Below are 22,015 nucleotides of genomic sequence, written 5' to 3'. Positions count from 1 at the left end.
GTCCATCCATCCAACAATTACCTAATGAGGGCTAATTATATCTTTGTGGTGCTTTTGGTTTTTATGCAGACAGACTGTATAAAAACACTCAATATTTGTAAGGCTTAGAGGAAGTGCAGCACACACATAGGAAGCATGAAGCCTAGTTTTGTGTGTTGGTGGGGAGATAGGAATTGGGGCCAGGAATGCTTTCTTATGCAGGCAGGGTCATGTTTTTATTTTATCTTGTATAAGCTTGGATGCTTACTAAAGTCAGAGACTTCCAGATGGGCAGCCAGGAATGTGTCGTGTGGAGTTAAACATCATGGCTATCACCTGTGTAATGCTATCTCTCCTGACACTGCTTTGGACTAAGGCCATTGCTTCTGGAGTTCTTCTGGGGCTTCTTCATGTTTGGAAAAGCCATTTGATGAGATTTTATAACTTAAAAAGCTTTTCTCCTTAGCACAGACACTCTGCCAGGTAGAGATTGTTCTAGAGTCTGGGGCACATAATTTATGTAGAAACATAGGTTGTGTTTATTACAATATGAGATGAAAGGCTCATGGGTTGAAGAGTAGGCCTGTTTTGAAGATGTAACCTACACATAAATGAAGTTAGCCATTAAAATCCATAACCCTTCTGTCATTATTTGTAGCCTTAAACAACCAAGAAAAATACAGCCACATTTTGGCAATTTGTTAGGAACTGCTTCAGTAGGTTTATGTTGACCTACCACTAAGGTGCCTCTGGGTAGGGTTGGATTTATGGCTCTGAAACATATCAGGAAAATGAGTCTTGAAAAAGTCACCTCTAAAAATAAAGTGATAAAATTCTCATTAGTGCAGTAAGGTAAACTTTACTTTGGACTATACAGTAGGTTAATTTATTAAGTCATTAACATGTTAATTCTCATTGTATTTTTTATTTCAGTATTCTAACAAGACAGCCACGCTTTTGTGTTCTATTGCTGGAGTTCAAAGTTGAGGGACGGAAGGCAGAGCTGCTTAATGACAACCCTCCCTTTGGGCTTTGGAAGTTATAATCTCTAAATCCCTTCTGTTTCAGGAGATTAAGTTCTCTCAGCCTAAAGAGAGAAAAATGATGTTGCAAGACTGGGAAGATGGGAGTGGATGGGAAGGTCCCCACTTCCTAGCAGCTGCCTTGGAAGAGCACTATCTCAGAGCAACACCCAGTACAATGCCTCTTGGGGCCAGAGTCTTAAGGACAGGGTTTCCTCACCTTTGCCAAGATCCCATGGCCCAGGAAATTGTGGAGCTGCCTACCTTCCAGAGATAACATGGACTTGGATGCTAAGCCACTCAGAAGAGCTCCCTGAATCTTCTAGACTGCACAAATGCTTCTAGGGGCTGGAGCAGGGAGGGAGGAAACCCTTGTAAATATGGTATTTGAATTCCACACCCTCTGCCCCTGGCAACTGACAGTTTGGAGTCAGACTTAATTTGATTTGGAAAAATAAAGTAATGTAATGAGCCAAGTGTGATGAAATAAAATTGTACCAAATACAACTGTTCATATGAAAGCAAAGTATTGGCTTAGAATGAATGGCCACCTATGAACTTGGAGAGTATCTCTGAGAATCAGTCCTACTGCTCTATCTTCACACTGTCCTTTGCAAAGCCTTCATACATGCCACATCGTTTTCAACATCTCTCAGTACTACTTCTAGGTCCAAAGGGCCCCCTGTGGAGTTGTACAACATCCTCAAGGCCATTGAGGACATAGGAAGTGTAAAGAAATGGAAAGAAGGAAAAGGGGATGAAAAGAAAAAGAAATGGAAAAGCATGGGAAGTAGGGAGGAAACCTAACTACCTAGAGTGATAGTAACCCAGTGAGTAAACAGAATAGATACACTTGTATGGTGCTGTTCTCAAGCTCCATCAAAAGAAGATATTCAGGCTCTTCTCCATTTCCTACCTTCTTCATTTCTCTTCTACTTTATTTCCTATTTGGTCAGCTCTTACTCATTCAACTCCTCATTCCTTTGTTTATTTGGCTTGGGAGGAAGTCATTGGAAAAACACTAAAGGTCTAACCAACCTCACCCAGACCTGAGTTTTCAATCTGTCCCGGACACTCAATTTTCAAGAGTCTAGGAAAATGCCTCATGTATAAGAGGAAATTGTCTAGTAAACAACACTACCAAATTACCTCCTTTTTATTTTACCTCTCTAATCCTTTGGAGGGTGAAGACTTTCAGTCTTGCAAAAACACTTGTAAAATTTGAGGACTTCCACAAGAGAGGTGAGAAGGCCCTACACAGGGCCTATCTAGATGATTTTACATTCATATCTGTGAGCAGCCCTAATACTGGTTCGCTCTCTCTTATCCACAGGTTCTCAAATTTGATGAAGCATCAGAATCACTTGGAGAGCTTGGAGGAATACAGATGGCTGGAGTTAACCCTATAGTTTCTGACTCAGGAGGTCTGGGGTAGATGGGATAAAATATTGATTTGCTGCTCCAAGAACCACCCTTTGGGAACCACTGACCTAATCTGCTCTCACATTGAGGCCAGAGTGGTTTCCTTAATACCCTGCTTTTATAATTTCACTTATGTTCAAAATCCTTTCATAGGATAGATTCTAAGGTCTCAGTCATGCAAGATGGTCAGGTATTCTTTGTTTAGTGATGAGGACGGAGGTCCCTGCTCCCTGCTCTACTCTTAGGATGTCTCCTTGAAGACATTATAGGTTGATAAAAGGCCAACCTTTGGATTTTGCAGTGCAATGCTTCCTTGGATCTTTGGATTCCTATATACTTACATCTAAAATGAGCTCAGGGGGTCTCTAGGTACACAGAAGACAAGCAGAGAGCACATCCATTGACCTCTCTTGAGGAGACAAGAGAATTTGTAATGGCTTTATCTTCTACTCTACTAATACACACTTGTGTGACATTCTCTCCAGACTTCATAAACACTTTTGTGCTACCTATACAAGCAGGTAAACTTGTAATGCTTACTCACTAACCAATTTCATTCTGTTTTCTCTCTTCATATCCCAGTACACAGGTTTTTGCTGCTGTTATTGTTGTCGTCAGGATTGTTTCATTTTCTAATGCAACCCCAGCTATTTTATTTCCCCTGAAAACCATACACATAGGGCTGGACTCTGGGCAGCCTAGGTTGATACAATCATATTCTCTCTCCCAGAATTTGGGGATCAGGAGAGAGAGAGAGAGATAGAGGCAGATGTGCAGAGAGAAGCAGAGGTGTTGGTTCTTGCGACCTTTCCATCTGGAGACCAATTCGGGCTGTGCTTACTGCCTTGGTTTTTGCAAACTGCCCCAAATCTGCCTTTCTACTTAAGCAAATTGGGCTTGGATTTGTGTTAATTGCAACCAAAATAACCTGTGCTGAGATACTCCCCATTGCCTCGTGATCAAGTCCAGATTCCCAAACACAGTAGTAAAGCCTTCACAATCTGGTGCCTGCTCACTCTCCATCATGCCTCTCAACATCAACTTGGAGTCTACATTTCAGCCAAATCGAATGAGTTTTTAGTTCTTTCTACTCTTCAGGTCTTGGGCATGACTTATTTTTTCTGCTTGTACTACTACTCACTATTTGGCTTTATCAGTGTTGGTGTGTCGTTTTCTCCAGGAAGTTCTCCCAGATACACAGTTTCTTCTTCATACTCTCAGAGTACCTTTAACACCTTTTGTCCTAGCACTTACATATGATTTAATCCTAAGGGCAAAGTGTGAGTCTCGATTGCTGTCTATCTGGGTGCCTAACATCACACCTGGCACTTAATAAATAGTTGTTGAATGATAAAATGCTGTTCCTTGCCTGCCATCGGTCACCTACCCCAGCTGCAGACAATGTTGAATGGGAAAAATGAAAATTACTTTGGCCTCAAGCTATCTACTGTGATTTAGAAATACTCTTGAGATCAAGAATCAGACATCTCCATGATTTGGGAATATCCTATTACCTTCATTGTATCTTTCTCTATCTCCCCGCTTTATTTAATGATTGTGCCAGAGTTTCTAATTAGAGAAAAAACCTCAGGCATTTATTGGTTCAAATGTGCTGCATCACTAGGGAGATTATGAGAATAAAACTAGAATTTAGCATATCAGAAATTCAATCCATCTGAGGTCTCTCAGAGGGGTTTGGCCTTGGATCATTTAGCACAGACTTTCATAGTCACTGAATACTGTTGTCATGGTAATCATGGAACTTTTCAAGATTTTTGTATACTTGTTAATGAAGATACTGGAAATAGCCCAAAGGAATTCGCACTTGCATTTGTCTCCATATTAACCCAATCATTGTTTTGAACACACATCTGCCCGGAGCTAGTCCTCTTGGCTCTGGGTCCTGACAGGAATAAATAAACAGCTGATTCTTTTTTAGCATTTCAGCCTAGGAGACTGTGGGTGGCTGTCCTTTCAGTCTCATTTCAACAGGAAATCCCACATGGAAAATTTAAAGGTACAGAAGAAAAAAAGAGTGGTTATGTGAAGCAAATCTCTCTCATTTCAAATTATTAATGTTGCTGATTTCAGGGCATTTAAGTTTAATGCGTATAAAGGGAGTTTCAGTTGAGGAGAGCACAGAACATTGACCATATCTAAAGCCTTTATTTTATGGTCCTTTATAAACACACCTTAACTCAAGCCTCCATCAAGCCTACAAATTTTAATGCAGATACCCCAGTGTACTCTTGATACATGAGTGTGGTATTTCTATCTGTGTACTTTTCTGGAAGTTATTTCCAATATCCATTTTTCCCTTCTTTCCTAATTATAGAATCTCTTACTTTTAGTGAACCATGTGGATATTTGAAATCAAGACATTTCTGACTTTCCCCAACTGTTGACCAATGGTATTTAAGTAGACATAGTATAATCAACTTTCTTGACATATCTTTAGAGAGAGTCTTTACCCATTCTTACCGAATGGAATGATGAATGGGGATGGGTGGCCATTTTGGACAATGAGTTGGGAGCCATGTTGAGAGTGGCAGAATTATAGGATAGATGTCTGCATCTCTGGAGTTTTCATAAAATCACAGGTTGACTATACTTATAGGAGAGAGAAGTGAATTTTAGTCTTATGTAAGTGACAATTATTTTTTATTTTCTATTGTCTAATCTTAATTGATACACCATCCCAAAGTGAAATTTATTTTTCCTCTTTCCACTGAGTGTGAAATCTTGTGGACTTTTCTATGAGATTTACCTTCTGATTCCAGAGAATGCTGGTAGGTGGACAGATTTGCTGGGCTTTTGCATTGGCCAAACTGAATTTTCTGGTGTGGGAAATTGAGACAACATTTCAATGGTAGGGAGATTCTTATTTCTGCTTAGCCATAGAGAACTAGTGTTCCCTGGTCTTTGTATGTGCATTTGAATTTTTTTAGTGCTGCAGAACCATATACCTTTTACTCTAAAATCAGGACTTTTATCTCAAATGCTTTCTCAAAAGAGGTAGGTGATGAATAAGACCCATCACTATTTAATCGAAGTGCAAAGCAACTGAGATAGAGACAAAAACTCAACCTAACCCAAACTAAACTAAAACCACCTTCCCTATTCTCTAAAACAAGTGCATCAGCCCTTCACATGGGAGACAGGCTTACCACTGATTTTACTTACTGTTTTTGGGCCTTTTAATCTTCTTTGTCATTTCCTTATTTGAATGTATTCCAGTCACCAGCAAAACTACATGAAGGAAATAAAAATTAAAAAAAAAACTAATCGATGTTATTTCACCTAAACATTTTTCTCTCTTTTGACCTCTATATTTGTTTTGACAATGCATAAAGTATTCTCACTAATGAAACTAATTTTCCCTTATATTAAGATTGGGGGTTTACTTCTCAGCCTTTTGGCTAAGATCAAGTGAAGATTGAGGAAATGAGATGTACAGTTTGTGTTCTTTTCTTAGTTCCTGTTAAAAAGGGCTTCTTTTTGAGAACATAAGATGAACTCGAGCCTTGTGTTTTTAAAAACTAATATTGATTGTTTTTCTGCTTATTGCAAAAATAATGCATGGTCCTAGAAAATTATAAAAAACACAAAAAGTACAGAAAATATGAATGAATGGAAATACAATTTCCAGGCTTTTTCTATATGTATACATGTATTCATAAACATTTGGTCATACTCAGATTGCTTACAATGTTTTACAACTTATTTTGACTTGAGGATATATACCAAAATTTTTTCTTGTCATTAAATGTTCTTCCCACAATAATTTTAACTACCTACAAAGTATTGTACTGCATGGATGTATCATGATTTAACCAATCTTTCATTTAATATAAATAGTTCTATCTTTGCACAGATCCATTATTTTTTCCTTAAAATATATTTCCAAATAGAATCTCTTATCAGAAATTTATATACACTTAAACTTTTAATGCAATTTCTGATGGCAATTTTTTAAGTAGCAATGTATGAAAATGCTCACTTTTCCATTCCTATACTAATTCTGCCTGAAGATAGACAAGTGATGCTTTTCCCTCTCTCTTCTCCAGGCATTCTTCTACTTCACCCACCCTTGGGTGGCATGGGCTTTACTTTTCTGCCGCTTTTCTGAGAAACTCACTTTCTGGATGGAGTTGGGGTTCTGGAAGTGATCAAAATAGGCACTTGTCCTCCTAGCTTGTGTGTTTGTTTTTAAGAGAACACAGATGCTCAATGTAGGTATAAATGGACTTATGAATTCTTGAACTAGCAGCATTTTTGATGGAAAAGGTGGTAATGTCACCAATGTGTAAGAAAACTTATGATTATGTTGCTGCTATAGAAGGGATATTTTTGTCCTCTCAACATCCCTATGTTGAAATTCTAGCATCCAAAGTGATGGTATTAGAAGGTGCAGCCTTAGAGCTGCCACGAATGGAATTAGTGCTCTTAGAAAAGAAGCCCCAGACTAGCTAAGCTGTGCCAAAGATGCAGCCACTAAATTATCCCCAATTTTGACCATTTGCACTAGTTGAGGTGTGGACAGTTGACATACCACGTCCTACAAGAACATAAGCATGAAAGAGTGCAGAGCAAGAGCTGAGACTACCGCCAGGGAGAATGAAGGCTGACATTTTTTAGGTGTTATTTACTTCTGGGGTTTGGGTGGGTGTGAGTGTCCTGGAGGTCTGATTTTTATAGTAGTCTCTGTGCCATTTAACTCTGTACAAAGACCACATTTTCATTTTATGTGCAAAAATAAATATCTAGAATCCTAGACTATTTTTTAACACAAATGCTAAGTAAGTATATAGAAAAAATTAAGCAAGTGAAGTAGGAGTAAGTGAAATAATAAATTTGAGTATCAATGCTTAGAAGAAACCAAACACTGTCCTGTGGGCCTGTGTGCCTTTGACGAGTTTTTAGAAGTCCTGGTATCATTAGAAGTGCAAGTATTTCAGCAAGACCACCCCATTACTTGTTTGGGCCCCTAAGACCCTCCAAGCTGAAAACATGCATAGTTAGTTCAATTTACCAGCAGTGTTAATAAGGTCATTATTGTCCATGGGTCACCCAGGCCCTCCCCTCAGTTTATGTGCTTGTTAATTAAAGTTCCCCAGAGTCCCCTCCTTCAGGAGGACTGGCCAATATGGCCTGCACATGCGCTTGTGCCCTGAAGCAAGACTTCATTTCTCATCGGCAAGAACTCTTTTGCTACATTGGAAATGGTGAATTGTGTGTTGAACTTGGGTGAGAAGAAAATCAGTTTTGCATTAATTTTCTTAGGAAGATGGATGGATGTAAGATTGCACTTCCCTGTGCAAAGCAGCAGAAAGGTCCAAAGGTCAGCCTCTTTTTCTAGCAATAACTTACTCTGAGGCCATTACTGTCCACAAACCTTGAAGAAATTAAGCCAAAAATTAAAAGTTTCAAGGAAATCATGATTTACCAACTCTGCAACAATATTTATCAATTTTGTAAAAACTAGTGTTCCAATTTTTAATAACATAAAAAATTCTCATCTTTAGTAGTGCTTTAAATTTCAAGAAAATTAAACATTAAGATGACTTTTTCTAATAAAAAGTTCTATATTTCACTGTCTTTCTCATGGTGTGATGGTAAGTATAGTTAACATATCTGAGGTGTAATTAAATTCAATTAAAAAAAACTGACCATACAAATAATTTATAAATGGAGAAAATGCTAATGAATAAGCTTAAACAATGTTTGATTCATTAATGATTTAAAATGCAAGCTAAAACAAAAACATCAGCAAAATCATATTGTATCAGTAACTATGGAACACAAGATACACTTAATCCTGGCAGGGATTTGGGGTTAGTGAATTTCTGTGCATTGCTGGTGAAGTCTAAGCAGGCAGAGCCATCTGGAAAGCAATTCAATAATAGTTTTCAAGAACCCTAATTATTATATTCTTCAACTAAGCAAATACACTCCTAGGAATACATCCCAAGTTATATTCATTAATAATCAGAAAGATTTATGTAAAAAATGCCCATTATAGCATTTCTAATGGCAATCTGGAAATAATGAAATGTTAGAAATGTTCCAACAATAGGGAAATCCTAAGCATTTATTACAAATGATGTGTAGAAGAATATTAAATTACCTGTGAAGTGCTCAGGTCTGACTTTAAGAATGATTCTGACAAAGTTAAAATATATGTAGAGAAATAACTGGAACAATATACCAAAATGTTAATAATGGTGGAATTGTGATTTCTATTTTTTATTTTCCCCTTTTATATTATATTCTTTATATATAAAATATGTTTTATATAGCCTGTTTCTTTTTACAAATAAAACCAGACAACATAATTAAATTATTTCTAATTTGGTGATATTGTAGTCAGAGTGAGTCATTTGTCTCACTCATTGTTGACTCTCCAGTGTTATAGACTCATGATAATGAACAGTGCTTCTTAAAATTATTGGCATGTTTAATCTGTTTAATTATTGCTCATGTTTTCTAGTCAGTAATGAATTATTTTCAGGAAAAGGCAGGACGTGGCAGACAGCTAATCAACAATCAAAAATGGGGACTTGTGAGCCTACAACTTTTATAGAAATGTCTCATTCTAGCCCAGAAACTTCTTGTTAGATCTTTGTAGAGTCCCTCGATGTCCTAATACAGGCAGCATCTATAATGCCTTCTTGAAAACTGATTCCTAAAGCAGGTCATTTAAAAACAATTCAAATTTCCCTAATGCTTTCATTTGGGATTATGTACTCACTGAAACATTTATCATCAAATAAATCAGAGCTTCATAGCAAAGGTATGACAAATTACTTGCTACAATCACATAAAACATAAAATTATGCTTCAAGTCATACAATTTTAAACCCAGGAAGAACTTTTGAGATTATCCCTTTATTTTGTGCAAAGGAAATCAAGGTCAAGGTCAATACCTTGGCTAAATCTTTAGTCATTTGGGATGAGAAGCTGGATTAGAATGCAAGTTCTCTAGCAACAGTCTCAGCTTCTTTATTCTACCTACTCCCCATAAGTGAGCATGCAGATTGTGTATGGGGTTCCAAAGATAGTTGCACAAAATTCTATCATGCATTTGAAGATATCTACAACAAACATGCTAACTGACATATATATACATGTATCAGTAAGTATATATATCAGTTTATATATTAAGCAATTGGCATGAGTTTAGAAAGTTTAGGTGATCATTGGATGGATCTGACACCTTAAAAATCTGGCATCACTAATGACAATCATTTGAGTGCCTATGATATGTGGGAACACTGGAGTTACAATGAGTAAGACACAGTGCCTATCCTCAATGGTTTTACAGATTTTAGAGGATGGATTAATGTTGAGACAAAAATGCAACCATGATGAGAGTAACTCCTAGGACATCAAGAAAGCATATTAAGAAGATGACCAAGCAATGCAAGTCAACTCCCTGTATAGCTATCCTTATCTCAACTAGCAAAAACCCTTGGTCCTTCCTATTATTGCTCATACTCTCTCTTCAACAAAACTAGAGATAAGGGCAAAATAGTTTTTGCCTGGTAGTGAGGTGGTAGGCGAGGAGAGAGAGGGGTGGGGAGTAAAGGAAGGGGTGGGGGGAAGGGGGAAGAAATGACCCAAACATTGTATGCACATATAAATAAAAGAAAAAAAACTTAAAAAAAAAAAAAAGAAGATGGCCATCTAATGGAGGTGGACAGAGAGAAGCTTCCTAGAGGACCCAATGAGTTGGTGAAGATGTGAGTGTGTGACAGTGAGGGGAAGAATGTTCTGGGAAAGGGAGTAGCATGTTCAAAAACCTGGGAATTAGAAATGCCACAGCTTTCAGGGAGATTAGAAGTTCGGTGCCAAGGCAGAGGCTGTGGTGAGACATGAGAACTGGGGAGGACAGCCAGAGTTGCATCATGAAGGTCTCTCAAGCAGAGCATTTTACTTAGACTTCATCCCAAAGGAAGAGGGGAAATACTGAGGAGTTTAAGTCAAATGATCATGCAGGGGCCTTAAGGAGATGATTAGGGGTATAGTGGAGACTGAGGGGAGGAGTAAAGATTTGTGGCAGGGAGGCTGTCACAGTACCCAGCAGGGGGCCAGTCATGGGGGACTTAAGGAGATGGTTCTGGCCAGAGGATAAAGGAGAGAGATGCCAAGGTTGCAGACAGGTGAAGACTTAGAGGAATTCATGAGTAAGAGTCTTCTTTCATTTTTCATCAGTAGAGAGATTTATTATTTCCCCAGTTTTATTAAGGTGTAACTGACCTATGTGTACCTTGTGAAATGAATAAATTAACCTAACTAACATATCCATCACTTCATACAGGTGTTCCTGAGAACATTATAGTTCTACTCACTTAGCAAATTTCAAGTAAACAATACAAGAATAAGCATTATAGATACTCAATATGTTATACATTAAACTCTCAGAACTTTTGACCTATAACTAACCAACACCTCCCATTTCTCCCTTCCCTCTGGCCCTGATAACCACTGTTTTGCTATCTGCTTCTATGGCAGTGACTGTAAAAATTCTTTTTTTTTAGAATCTTTTTTTTTTCATTTATTCACATGTGCATACATTGTTTGGGTCATTTTTCCCCCCTGCCCCTCTCCCCCTCTCAGTTCCAGGCAGGTCCTGTTCTGCCCTTACCACTAATTTTGTTGAAGAAATGACATAAGCATAATAAGGAAGACAAAGCGTTTTTGCTAGTTAAGGACAGCTATACAGAGAGATTCCTAACAGTGTTTTCATGTAACCATGTGTTACGACCCATGTTGATTCAACTCTAACTGATCTTTACATTGATTCCTGATCCCCTGCTCATGATAACCTCTGTCATTTTAAGGTTTCTGTATTAGTTCCTCTGGAGTGGGGACAGCAAACACTTTCATGTTCTGAGTTTTCTACCTATTCCTATATCTCCCACATGTGCTCTCCCCTTGTCATATGATCCAAGTCCAACCACATTGCTGCATTAGCCCTAGATCTAAAGTCCACATATGAGGGAGAACATATGATTTTTGGTCTTCTGAGTCTGGCTGACCTCACTCAGAATGATGTTCTCCAGTTCCATCCATTTACCTGCAAATGATAAGATTTCATTCTTCTTCATGGCTAAGTAAAATTCCATTGTGTACAAGTACCACATTTTCTTGATCCATTCATCAATAGTGGGGCATCTTGGTTGTTCCCATAACTTGGCTATTGTGAATAACACTGCAATAAACATGGGTGTGCAGGTGCCTTTGGAGTAGCCTGTGTTGCATTCCTTTGGATATATCCCCAGGAGTGGGATTGCTGGATCATATGGCAGGTCTATGTTTAGATTTTTAAGAAGTCTCCAAATTTTTTTCCAGAGTGGTTGCACCAGCTGCATTCCCACCAGCAGTGGATTAGCGTTCCTTTTTCCTCACATCCTTGCCAACACCTGTTGTTAGTGGTGTTTTGGATGATGGCTATTCTAACAGGAGTGAGGTGGAATCTTAGTGTGGTTTTGATTTGCATTTCCTTGATGGCCAGAGATGGTGAGCATTTTTTCGTGTGTTTTTTGGCCATTTGAATTTCTTCTTTTGAAAAAGTTTTATTTAGTTCAGTTGCCCATTTCTTAATTGGTTCATTGATTTTAGGAGAGTTTAGTTTCTTAAGTTCCCTGTATATTCTGGTTATCAGTCCCTTGTCTGATGTATAACTGGCAAATATTTTTTCCCACTCTGTGCATGGCCTTTTCAGTTTAGAGACAATTTCTTTTGCAGTGCAGAGCTTTTTAATTTTATGAAGTCCCATTTATTCATCCTTTCTCTTAGTTGCTGGGCTGCTGGGGTTCTATTGAGGAAATCTTTGCCTATACCTATTTGTTCCAAGTGTTTTCTGCTCCTTCCTGTAGCAACTTTAGAGTTTTGGGTCTGATATTTAGGTCCTTGATCCATTTTGAGCTGATACTAGTATAGGGTGATAGACATGGATCTAGATTCAGTTTCTTGCAGACCGTTAACCATTTTTCCCAGCAACATTTGTTGAAGAGGCTGTCTTTTCTCCATCGTCTATTTTTGGCAACTTATCAAAAATGAGGTGGGTATAGTTGTGTGGATTCATATCCGGGTCCTCTATTCTGTTCCACTGGTCTTCATGTCTGTTTTTGTGCCAGTACCATGCTGTTTTTATTGCTATTACTTTGTAATATAGTTTGAAGTCGGGTATTGTGACACCTCCAGCATTGCTCTTTTTGCTGAGTATTGCCTTGGTTATTCGCGGTCTCTTATGTTTCCAAATGAACTTTAGGGTAGATTTTTCAATCTCTGTGATGAATGCCATTGGGATTTTGATGAGAATTGCATTAAACATGTAGATTGCTTTCGGTAGTATAGCCATTTTTCTATGTTGATTCTACTGATCCATGAGCACGGGAGGTCTTTCCATCATCTGTAGTCTTCCTTGATCTCTTTCTTCAGGAGTTTGTAATATGATAGTTGTCTTTCTGTGTCTGGAATATTTCACTTAGTATAGTGGCTCTAATTTTATTCATGTCACAAATGCAATTATTACTGTAGCTATATGTAGGCATATATATCATGTTTGCTGTTTTCATTCACCCATGGATGGACACTGGGTTGGTTTCATATCTTGGCTATTGTGAATAATGCTGCAGTGAACATGGTAGTGCAGATCTTTCTTCTAATGCTGATTTAATTTCCTTTGGGTGTATAATCAGAAGTAAGATTGCTGGATTATATAGTAGTTTTATTTTTACTTTTTTTGAGAAATCGCTATACAATTTTCCACAATGGCTGTACTATTTTACATCTCTACCATCAGTGTACAAGGGTTCTCTCTTCTCCATATCCTCACCAACACTTGCTATCTTTTGCCTTTTTGATACCATCATTCTAATAAATGTAAATTATCTCACTACAGTTTTGCTTTTTATTTCCTGGTGATTAGTAATGCTGAGCTTTTGTGTGTGTGTGTGTTACTGGGATTTGAACTCAGGGCCTCACATTTGCTAGGCACTCCACCCACTATATCTCCAGCCCTTTTTGATTATTTTTCAAGTAGGATTCCGTGTTTTTGCCCAAGCCCGCCTGGACTACAGTCCTCCTAATTATGCCTCCCTCATAGCTGGGAAAACAGCCTCATGCCACTATACCCACCCAGCTTTTTGTTGGTTGAGACTGGGGTCCTGCAGACTTTTTGCACTGGCTAGCCTAGAACTGTGATCCTCTGAGCCACCACCCCGAGAAAATGCCGGCCTTCTTGTTTTTATAATTTATCTGTTAACTGTTTGTATCTTTGTCTGAAAAATGTCTATTTAGGTCCTTTGCCTATTTAAAAAATTGGGTTGTTTTCTTGCTATTAAGTTGTTTAAGATCCTTTTACATTTGGATATTAGTCCATTATCAGATGTATGATTGGGAAATGTTATCTCCCATTCCATAGGTTATCTTTGTACTCTTTTGCTTGTTTCCATTGCTGTGCAGAAGCTTTTAGTTTCAGGTAATTCCATTTGTCTATTTTTGCTTTTGTTTTCTGAGTACAGAATCTTATAAATATATTTTATCTCAAATATTTGCTTATCAGTGAAAATATACACAAAAATGTGTGTATTATGTGAAAATATAGACACACATATATAAATGCAATATTTGCTTTATATAAATATGCACATTTACTCTCATTTCACTTTCTCTCCTCAATATTTATCATAAGAAGATATACTGTTATCGTTTTTGTGCTCTGTCTTGGTTTAAAACTTTTCTTGACCAGATTCTTTGGACGTTAGGAAAATGTTAAAAGAGTATCCAGATACATATATAAAAGTGCTTACCAAGAAACATTTCAATAACAGATGCCTTCATAGTGAGAACAGCAATCCCCATAAATATCAAAATGGCGCCCTGGAGAGAAAAAAAAATACAGTTATTCTATTGCATCCAGGAGTTCTGGATTGGACACATGAAGTACAAGGAAGCAGGCTGCATCACTTTGCACTGTCTTCTGAATCAGAATTCCAAGCTTTAGCTTTCTATAAGGAGCCCATGGAGATGGCCCTAGATGGCTGCCTGCATACCCAAAGAATCCATTCTCTGTTAGAAAACCCATTCTAGTCACCAGTCTCTGATTCTTCAGAACTGAAGGGGAAACAACTCCACAGTTTTGAGAATAAATCCAATTAGCTTTCAAATTTGAACAACAGCCACACTTATAGTGTTGAGAGAACATTTTTAGATTACAGATAAATCATTTAGTCATCATTCATTCAATAAATATTTATTATTAGGAAGAAGGTGACAAAAATGAATTAAAAACCAGTTCTCACTCTTAAAAGCATACAGTTTAATAAAGTAGGAAAACATATGTGGATACAAACGATCACATTAAAAGGCATAGGGACCTTTAAAGGCCTCATTAGAGAGTGGGAGGGGAAATTTATATAGTATTGGTTCTCATACTTGCTGCATATTAGCATCATCTGGGAATTTAAAAAATACTGGTACCCAGGATGCACCCAGACCAACTGGATCAGGATCTCTTGGTGGTGGGGCAGGGGAAGCTAGGTATTAAGCTTTTTAGAAACTCATCAGATAATCCCAACACTGCAAGTTCAAAATGCAGCAGTTTACAGTAGGACTTCTCTTAATGCACATGGTAGCCACCTGGGAATCTTGTTAACATGCAGAGTCTAATGCCTGGGGTCTAGAGAGATGATAGAGATTCCCCAAGGGACCAGGAATTTTTTTTAAAGAAAGAGATTATGTCAACCATGGGAATAAGAGAAAGCCTCATAGAGGTGGTAAGCTGTTGGATCAACTGTGAAGAATGAACAGAGTTTGGGCAGGCAGGAGTGGGAAGATAAGCCACCATGTGGAGGATTTCTATCAACAGAGACCCAGGGATTGGAAAGCACAATGGATGTGAAGAGGTTGTTGATCTTTAAGAGGATCCCCCCTTCTCATAAGCTATAATGAAACCCTCAAAAGTTCACTAATACCACCATTAATTGAATATAGACTGTGTACTCTGTATTGTGTCGAATCCTCATAATAAGATAGCATGGCAGCTTTGTGGGTTTCATTGAACAGATGAGACAACTGAGACTTAAAGAAGTTAACTATTCTTCCATGCTCCTAAGCAGTAAGGGTGATTGGAATGGAAGTGGGAGTAGGTGGGAGTAGCCCTGGGCACAGCTGAGAAGGTGGACATTGTCTGTGGAGAATCTAAGGAATTAAAGTTGGGCTGCTTTTTATTACTCTTATGAGCTAGCAAGTTTTTTTTTATTGTTGTTGCTTGATCTCTCTCTCTCTCTTTTTTTTTTCTCTCTCTCCCTTTCTACCTGCAGGGTCTCACTCTCAATCCTCCTGCCTCAGCTTCCTAATGTGGGGATTACAGTTGCACACCACCATGTCTGGCTGAGCTAGCAGTGTTAATGTTAGTGATAATAAAACATTCCTTCCCCATTGTATCCCCCTCACCCAATGCCATTTCTGTGTGGCCCAAAGCTGACATTCATACCCCTATACTCTGCTATGCCCAGGGATGTGCTGGTGAACTCATTCTCTGGGATAAAACATCCCTGATTTTAGGTAAGACACCTAAAAAATTAGCTAGCATTTGTTGCCCTCAATGCAGAGAAACTAAAGCAGTACCTTAAAAGCAACTGAGGCCAATGGGAAAAGGGGACCAGGAACTTGAGAAAAGGTTAGCTCAAGAAGAATCAACCTAGAAGGTAACACACATGCACAGGAAATTAACGTGAGTCAACTCCCTGTATAGCTATCCTTATCTTAACCAGCAAAAACCCTTGTTCCTTCCTATTATTGCTTATACTCTCTCTTCAACAAAATTAGAGATAAGGGCAAAACAGTTTCTGCTGGGTATTGAGGGGGTGGGGGGGAGAGGGAGGGGGCGGAGTGGGTGGTAAGGGAGGGGGTGGGGGCAGGGGGGAGAAGTGACCCAAGCATTGTATGCACATATGAATAATAAAAAAAAAATTAAAATAAAAAATCCCTGATTTGTAGTTTGCCACTTTATGTGGTACAAATCCTCCTCCAATGGCTGAGTTTAAAGCCATTAAAGTGACATCATTGAATGGGACATTTGGAAAGAGATAAGCACAATCTGGCATAACCAGGTCCAGTACAAGCTTATACCTAATATTTAGATTTGGTGTTATGAAAAGTTCATTAACAAAAAAGCAGTTATTATATTATAATTGGAGTGCTAAATTTATCTGATATGATGAACTTAAATAAAACTGTTTAGTATCTGAAAGGTTCATTACAAACAAATTAGGAGAAGAAGACTCCCAGCAGCACTGGATCACTTTGTTAATTTCAAGCAAAAATTGCAGCATATTAATTTCCCAATTAAGGTCGTTGACCATGGTTAAGAAATACATAGGAACAGTCTTTAGTTTCAAAGTAGAAATAGAAACATACATGTAATCTGTTCAGCAATTTATTTCTTAAATAGCTGGATTATGCTTTAGAAATAAGGTGATAATATTTTGGTCTACAATTTTGTATCTCTTCAGGCCTAAATATTGACTTTTCTAAGCTTGGTATGGTGGTATACACCTGCAATCCCAGCATTCAGGAAGCAGAGGCAGGAGGGTTTCAAGTTTGAGGTCAGCTATGGGCTACAGAGCATGACCGTGTCTCAAAAGACAAGGGCTGGGGATATAATTCAGTGGTAGAGCACTTGCCTAGCAGGGGCAAGGCTCTGTGTTTGATCCCCAGTAATGCAAAAAACCAAAAAATCTGTACGATGAATCCTATAGGATGACTGCACAATGCCAGTTCCCCTACTGGACCCACATAGCCAGTCCCTCAATTAGCTGTTATTTTTCAGCGTTTCTGATTTCTTGCAAGTCATCCTTACTTTTCTTTCTCTCACAACCCACGTCCTCTCCATCAACCAAACCTGTTGGCTCTATATTTATAACCATCCCTATCCAGAACTATTTTTCATCTTTGCCATTGCACCTGGTCCAGGCCCTACCCTTATGCCCCTGGATTATTACAGTTAGCCTCTGTGTCCTTCCTTTACTCTCTCCAGTCTACACAGCAGCCAGTACAATCCTGTTCAAAGTTCATGGCCTTCCTCTGCTCAGAACTCTAAGCGGCTCCCCACCTTACTGAGAAGAAAAGTCAAAGTCTGTACAGGTGACTCAAGACCCTACTTGATTTGGCCATCACTGATCTTTCTGAGCTCATTTGTCATTATTCTTTGGACCTCCGCTCTCCTCCCTCCCCCCTGCCACTTAGTAAGCCTCAGTCACTTCTAGAGCATGCTTCTCTCTTCAGGTCCTTGCACTATTGTCCTATCTCTGTTTGCTCTGCCTAGGTGCTCTTCCTCCAGATAAGCACATGACTTGTTCCTTATTCTTTCAAATCTTTGCTTAAATGTTACCTTCTTATGAGATAATACCTAACACACAATTTAAAGTTCAATCCCCCTCTGACCCACTACCAATAATATCCTGTTCTTTTTCTACTGTCTTTTTTCTATGTCACTTTATCACCTCTGACATTCTCTATAATTTACTTATTTCATTTGCTCATTGTTGGGTTCTTCAATAGAACACAAACTTTCTGAGGACAGGGATTTTTATTTTATTTTTTAATGCCCTGTAAATATATGTTAGATCAATGTGTGAGTACTGAAGGTATCCACTTTCTCTAGAAATTTTTTTTTAAATGGAAACAAAACAAAGAGAAGACCATCTTGTAAATGTACTAAAAGTACTGAATTATATACTTTTAAAAAATTAATTTTGATTTTTTTTTGAGACCAGTTCTCGTTGTGTATCCCATTCATACCTTTGAACTTGTTATGCAGACCGGGCTGGCCTCAAACTCGTGATTTCTGCCTCAGCCTCCTAAGTGCTGGAGATTATAAGTGTGAACCACTATGCCCAGCTCCTTAATTATACATTTAAACAGGATATTTTATGGACTATGAATTATATTTAATGAAAATAAGTTAATAAAGTGTCATTTATAGCCAATACACACACCCAAAGGGAAGATGGAGAACAGAGAGGAGTGCTCTCAGATCTGTCCTACTTTAGAAGTCACCATAGATGTGCCCTTTATATGTTGAGATGGATGGGCAACAACCAACAGATACCAAGGAATGTTCTAGCCCTGGGGGAAGGGGGAGGACTATCACTCAAGTGCATCTCACTAGCACAGACCCCACCAGAATCGCTCTGGTCTCTCAGAACCAGAGGCTTTTGAGGTTTCTTTTCCACCACTGTACTTTCTCTTCTTTCGTGGTCCATTTACTCACACACTTAAAATGTAAATGTGCCTTTTGAAATGTGTGGAAAAAAAATTCAAGCTCTCTCTCGGCCACCCCAGAGGCTAAGGACTGCTGCGCCCGCTCATTTAAGCAGTTTCTGCAGGTAGGTCAATGTCACGGAACTGTGTGCTGCACATTAACCTGGGAGTCTTAATTTCTCATGTGCTCACTGGGTTCTAACAAAAACCAAACAAGAGAGGCTTCCAAAAAAGTGTTGGTAATGCATAAATTTATGGATTGTGCTGTGAGATGTAATATTAAGAGTCCTGAATCTGGAGTTCTGGAGAGGCAATTGAAACTTTATTATGAAAGAAAAATATACTTTAGTATAAGTAGATTAGCATAGCAAATTTAATTAGATCTTGTTGCCCAGAGTTAAAAGGGAGGAAGTTGGTGATGTATAATAACAGCATCCAATATGCTTTTCACAGTTTTTTTTTAAGATAAAGAAACTTCATGTGCATTCAAGAATGGGAGCTCCATTTGTTATTCTTCTTTACTTCCTAGACCCTGGAGTAATGCATGGAAATGGTGGCCACAATAGATGTCTGTTGAGAAATGAGTAAATACAGGCCTCTCTTCACAGTCAACTTGGGCAGAAGGTAGGTATGAGATCTGGAGTGGGTGAATGACTTGTTCCAGGTCATATATCCAAGACCAAGCCCAGTTTTCATGCTTCCCAGTCATACACTGCCAATTCTATCCCCGATGTGGACAAAATGATCTGTAATTGTGTCTTACTGAGATTGGCGAAAACAAAGTGGACTTTTCCTTAGGTCTTTTTATGAAAATTCTTGAAGTTTACAAATAAGAGTAAACATTGCTCATCAGTTAAAGATGTAGGAGAAGAATGTCAAAGGTGGAAGAAGATTGAAAGGGTAAGTAAAGAGAAAAGTAACTTGTGGAAGATTGGGGAACACATTCTAATTCCTTATTTAAATATTTACCCTGTGTATGTATGCTGATAAGTCAGAAATTAATAATATAAAATTTAAAAAAATGAGCCAAGTTGATAGAGGCTCTTAGAAGATACTGTTGTTATCGTCATCACTTCTACTACCAAATTCAACAAGCACAACCTGGGTGGAGGCCACAGAATGTCTATCACAAGATGTGCTTTGATGGGAAGACTTGACACATAGAGTTAACATCAAATGAGGGACTACAGTGACCTCCTAGCTCCCTCCCAAGCTCTCCTTGCCCTCTAGTTAGAAAGGATCAGCTCCCTAAAGCACAGGTCTGATTGTGCATTCACCTATTCAGAAGGCTTCTACACAGCCCACTCAATTCTCTGTAGAATAAAGCCCAAATACCTCTAAACATCACCAAACTACAATTCTCCTCTAATTCTCTCCTCTGGCCTCAGCAACTACTGGGCTTTTGATCTTTTTCTACACATTGCACATTAGTGCCATGGTTCTGGCTGAGGATGCTGCTCCCTCTGGAATATTTTACCACCCCTCACTTGCCTCTCCCAAGCCTAGCCATCCTTCAAGCTTCAGCTCATGGGCCACCGCTTTTATGCAAACGTCCCTGATTTTCTAAAGTAAAAATTTATCTTCCTTCATGCATCTATCAATCATTTAAAAAAATGTTTGTGTGTGTCCTATATGCTAGGCTGAGAGAAACAAGATCCAATTCCTAGATAAAGTTGCTTGCAGTCTTCTAGAAGGAGATTGACATGCATGTACATTAACTAACATTTTTGGAGTACATTCCAGAGTCAGTATACATTAACTCATTTAGTTTTCACAGCAACCTGACAGGTAGAAGTTATTTCTTGTCTTAATTTAGAGGTAAGGAATTGGAGGCATACAAGGTCAGGGACTTTGCCCAAGGCCAGAGGGCAGGAAAGAAGAGAGCTGGATTCAATGCAACATTCTTCGTCCAGAAGCTGGTCGCAGCAGACCTGTGATAAGTGAATGCTCTTATCTACATTCTGACACAATTGGCCCAAGTTGTCATCAATACTGTTTTAAAGCTGTACCTGCAACTCCACTATGTGGCCAGAATTGAGACCATCTATTGTCAAGGTTACCAGAAGGCAAAAAGGGTAGATGGCAGATAGGATCAGGTGCTAGGCCGAGAAGGGACTTAGATTTATTGAACTGGAAAATAATGAAAGAATGGTGAGAAAAGGCCAGGACCTAAGGACAGAGGTGCTCCAGGAACTGGGAATTGCTCAGCCAGGCATGGAGAGCAATGAGACTGTTAGAGAGGAAGGAAGGGTGGTGTGGGCCTTGACTGTCATGCCTAAAGAATGTGAGATTGATCCTTTAGGCAATAGGAAGAAAGGGAAGGCTTAAGAATGATTTTTTTGCATTAATCATTTTTAATAAGCTCCCTAGAGGCCTACTTGACCACTCACTTGGAAAAAAATCTACCCTGATAGAAGTGTAGGATTGATGTAATCTTGGTGGTTCATCTGAGCTAGGATTCGGCATAGGGGAGCACCCAACTGTACTCTTTGTCCACGAGGTGGAAAGAGCCAGCATCTATCTGGAATCATTTAATAGTTATGAGCAATTTGTGCTTTATTTCCAAAATGCTGAAAATCTCTTGAGGACAGATGTCTCTGAATGGGGAGAGGCTACATCTGCAGACTTGTTTTCTCTATTTCTGCCTGACTGTAAATTCTCAGCCACGTGTCAATGGATGTGGGTTGATGTGGTGAGGATGGGAAAAAGGAGGCTGACATTGGAGGGTCCATTGCAATGCAGAGGCGACCTCTATCTGTATAGATGGAGATCATATTATGCAGATGATAGTATTTTAGGTTAAGTCTGAAACACTTAGCCCCCCAAAAAACCAGCACTCACCTTGAGGTCACTGTTACAACCCCCCTTCTCCCAGTATTCTGTGAAGAAGAGAGACAGAGAGGATAGTAGTTTTTCTCTTTCTTGATTTTTCTTCTATTTTCAATTCTTCTCTTCTATATTTCCTTCTCTCTCTCTCTCTCTCTCTCTCTCTCTCTCTCTCGCTCTCCCTTCCTCTCTTCTCATCCCCCTACCCTCCCTTTACCCCTCTCTTCACCTCTTCCTCTTTCCTTTTCTTCTCTTTCTCTCTCATCACAAAATGCCAATAGAAGAGTGTTGGTAGAGAAGGCAGGAGAAATTTTGCCTTTTCTCAATATGTTGGCACCCAAGTATACACAAGGCTACTTAAAGATGTGCCAAGTCAGGCCACATAGACTAGACTAGATTACCTACAAGAGCATCCATTCCTCTCCCCCAACAGAACTTCCTAAATACAAATTGATTCCAATTTGCTCAGAAACAAATGCAGCCAGGGGAGT

The 22,015-nt window shown here is 38.8% G+C and overlaps 1 protein-coding gene across 5 annotated transcripts in view; it reads right to left on the bottom strand.

Moving 5' to 3' along the window:
- Vit (vitrin) overlaps positions 1 to 22,015 on the bottom strand; it is a 106,861-nt gene that overhangs the window by 72,649 nt on the left and 12,197 nt on the right. For 4 of the 5 annotated variants that reach the window (XM_074049504.1, XM_020170123.2, XM_074049503.1 and 1 more), the window contains exons 2-3: positions 14,243 to 14,312; positions 5,607 to 5,672 (exon numbers count right to left, since the gene is read on the bottom strand). In XM_074049504.1, the coding sequence (XP_073905605.1) occupies positions 5,607 to 5,672; positions 14,243 to 14,294 (118 nt within the window). In that variant the 5' untranslated portion in view covers positions 14,295 to 14,312. Of the gene's footprint in view, positions 1 to 5,606; positions 5,673 to 14,242; positions 14,313 to 16,061; positions 16,135 to 22,015 lie in introns of all 5 variants that reach the window. The other variant, XM_074049502.1, reaches the window with a different exon arrangement.

This window comes from Castor canadensis, chromosome 12 (genome assembly GCF_047511655.1).
Source record: "Castor canadensis chromosome 12, mCasCan1.hap1v2, whole genome shotgun sequence".
NCBI lineage: Eukaryota > Metazoa > Chordata > Mammalia > Rodentia > Castoridae > Castor > Castor canadensis.
The sequence above is the reverse complement of the archived record's forward strand: the minus strand, read 5'-3'. Positions and strand labels throughout refer to the sequence as shown.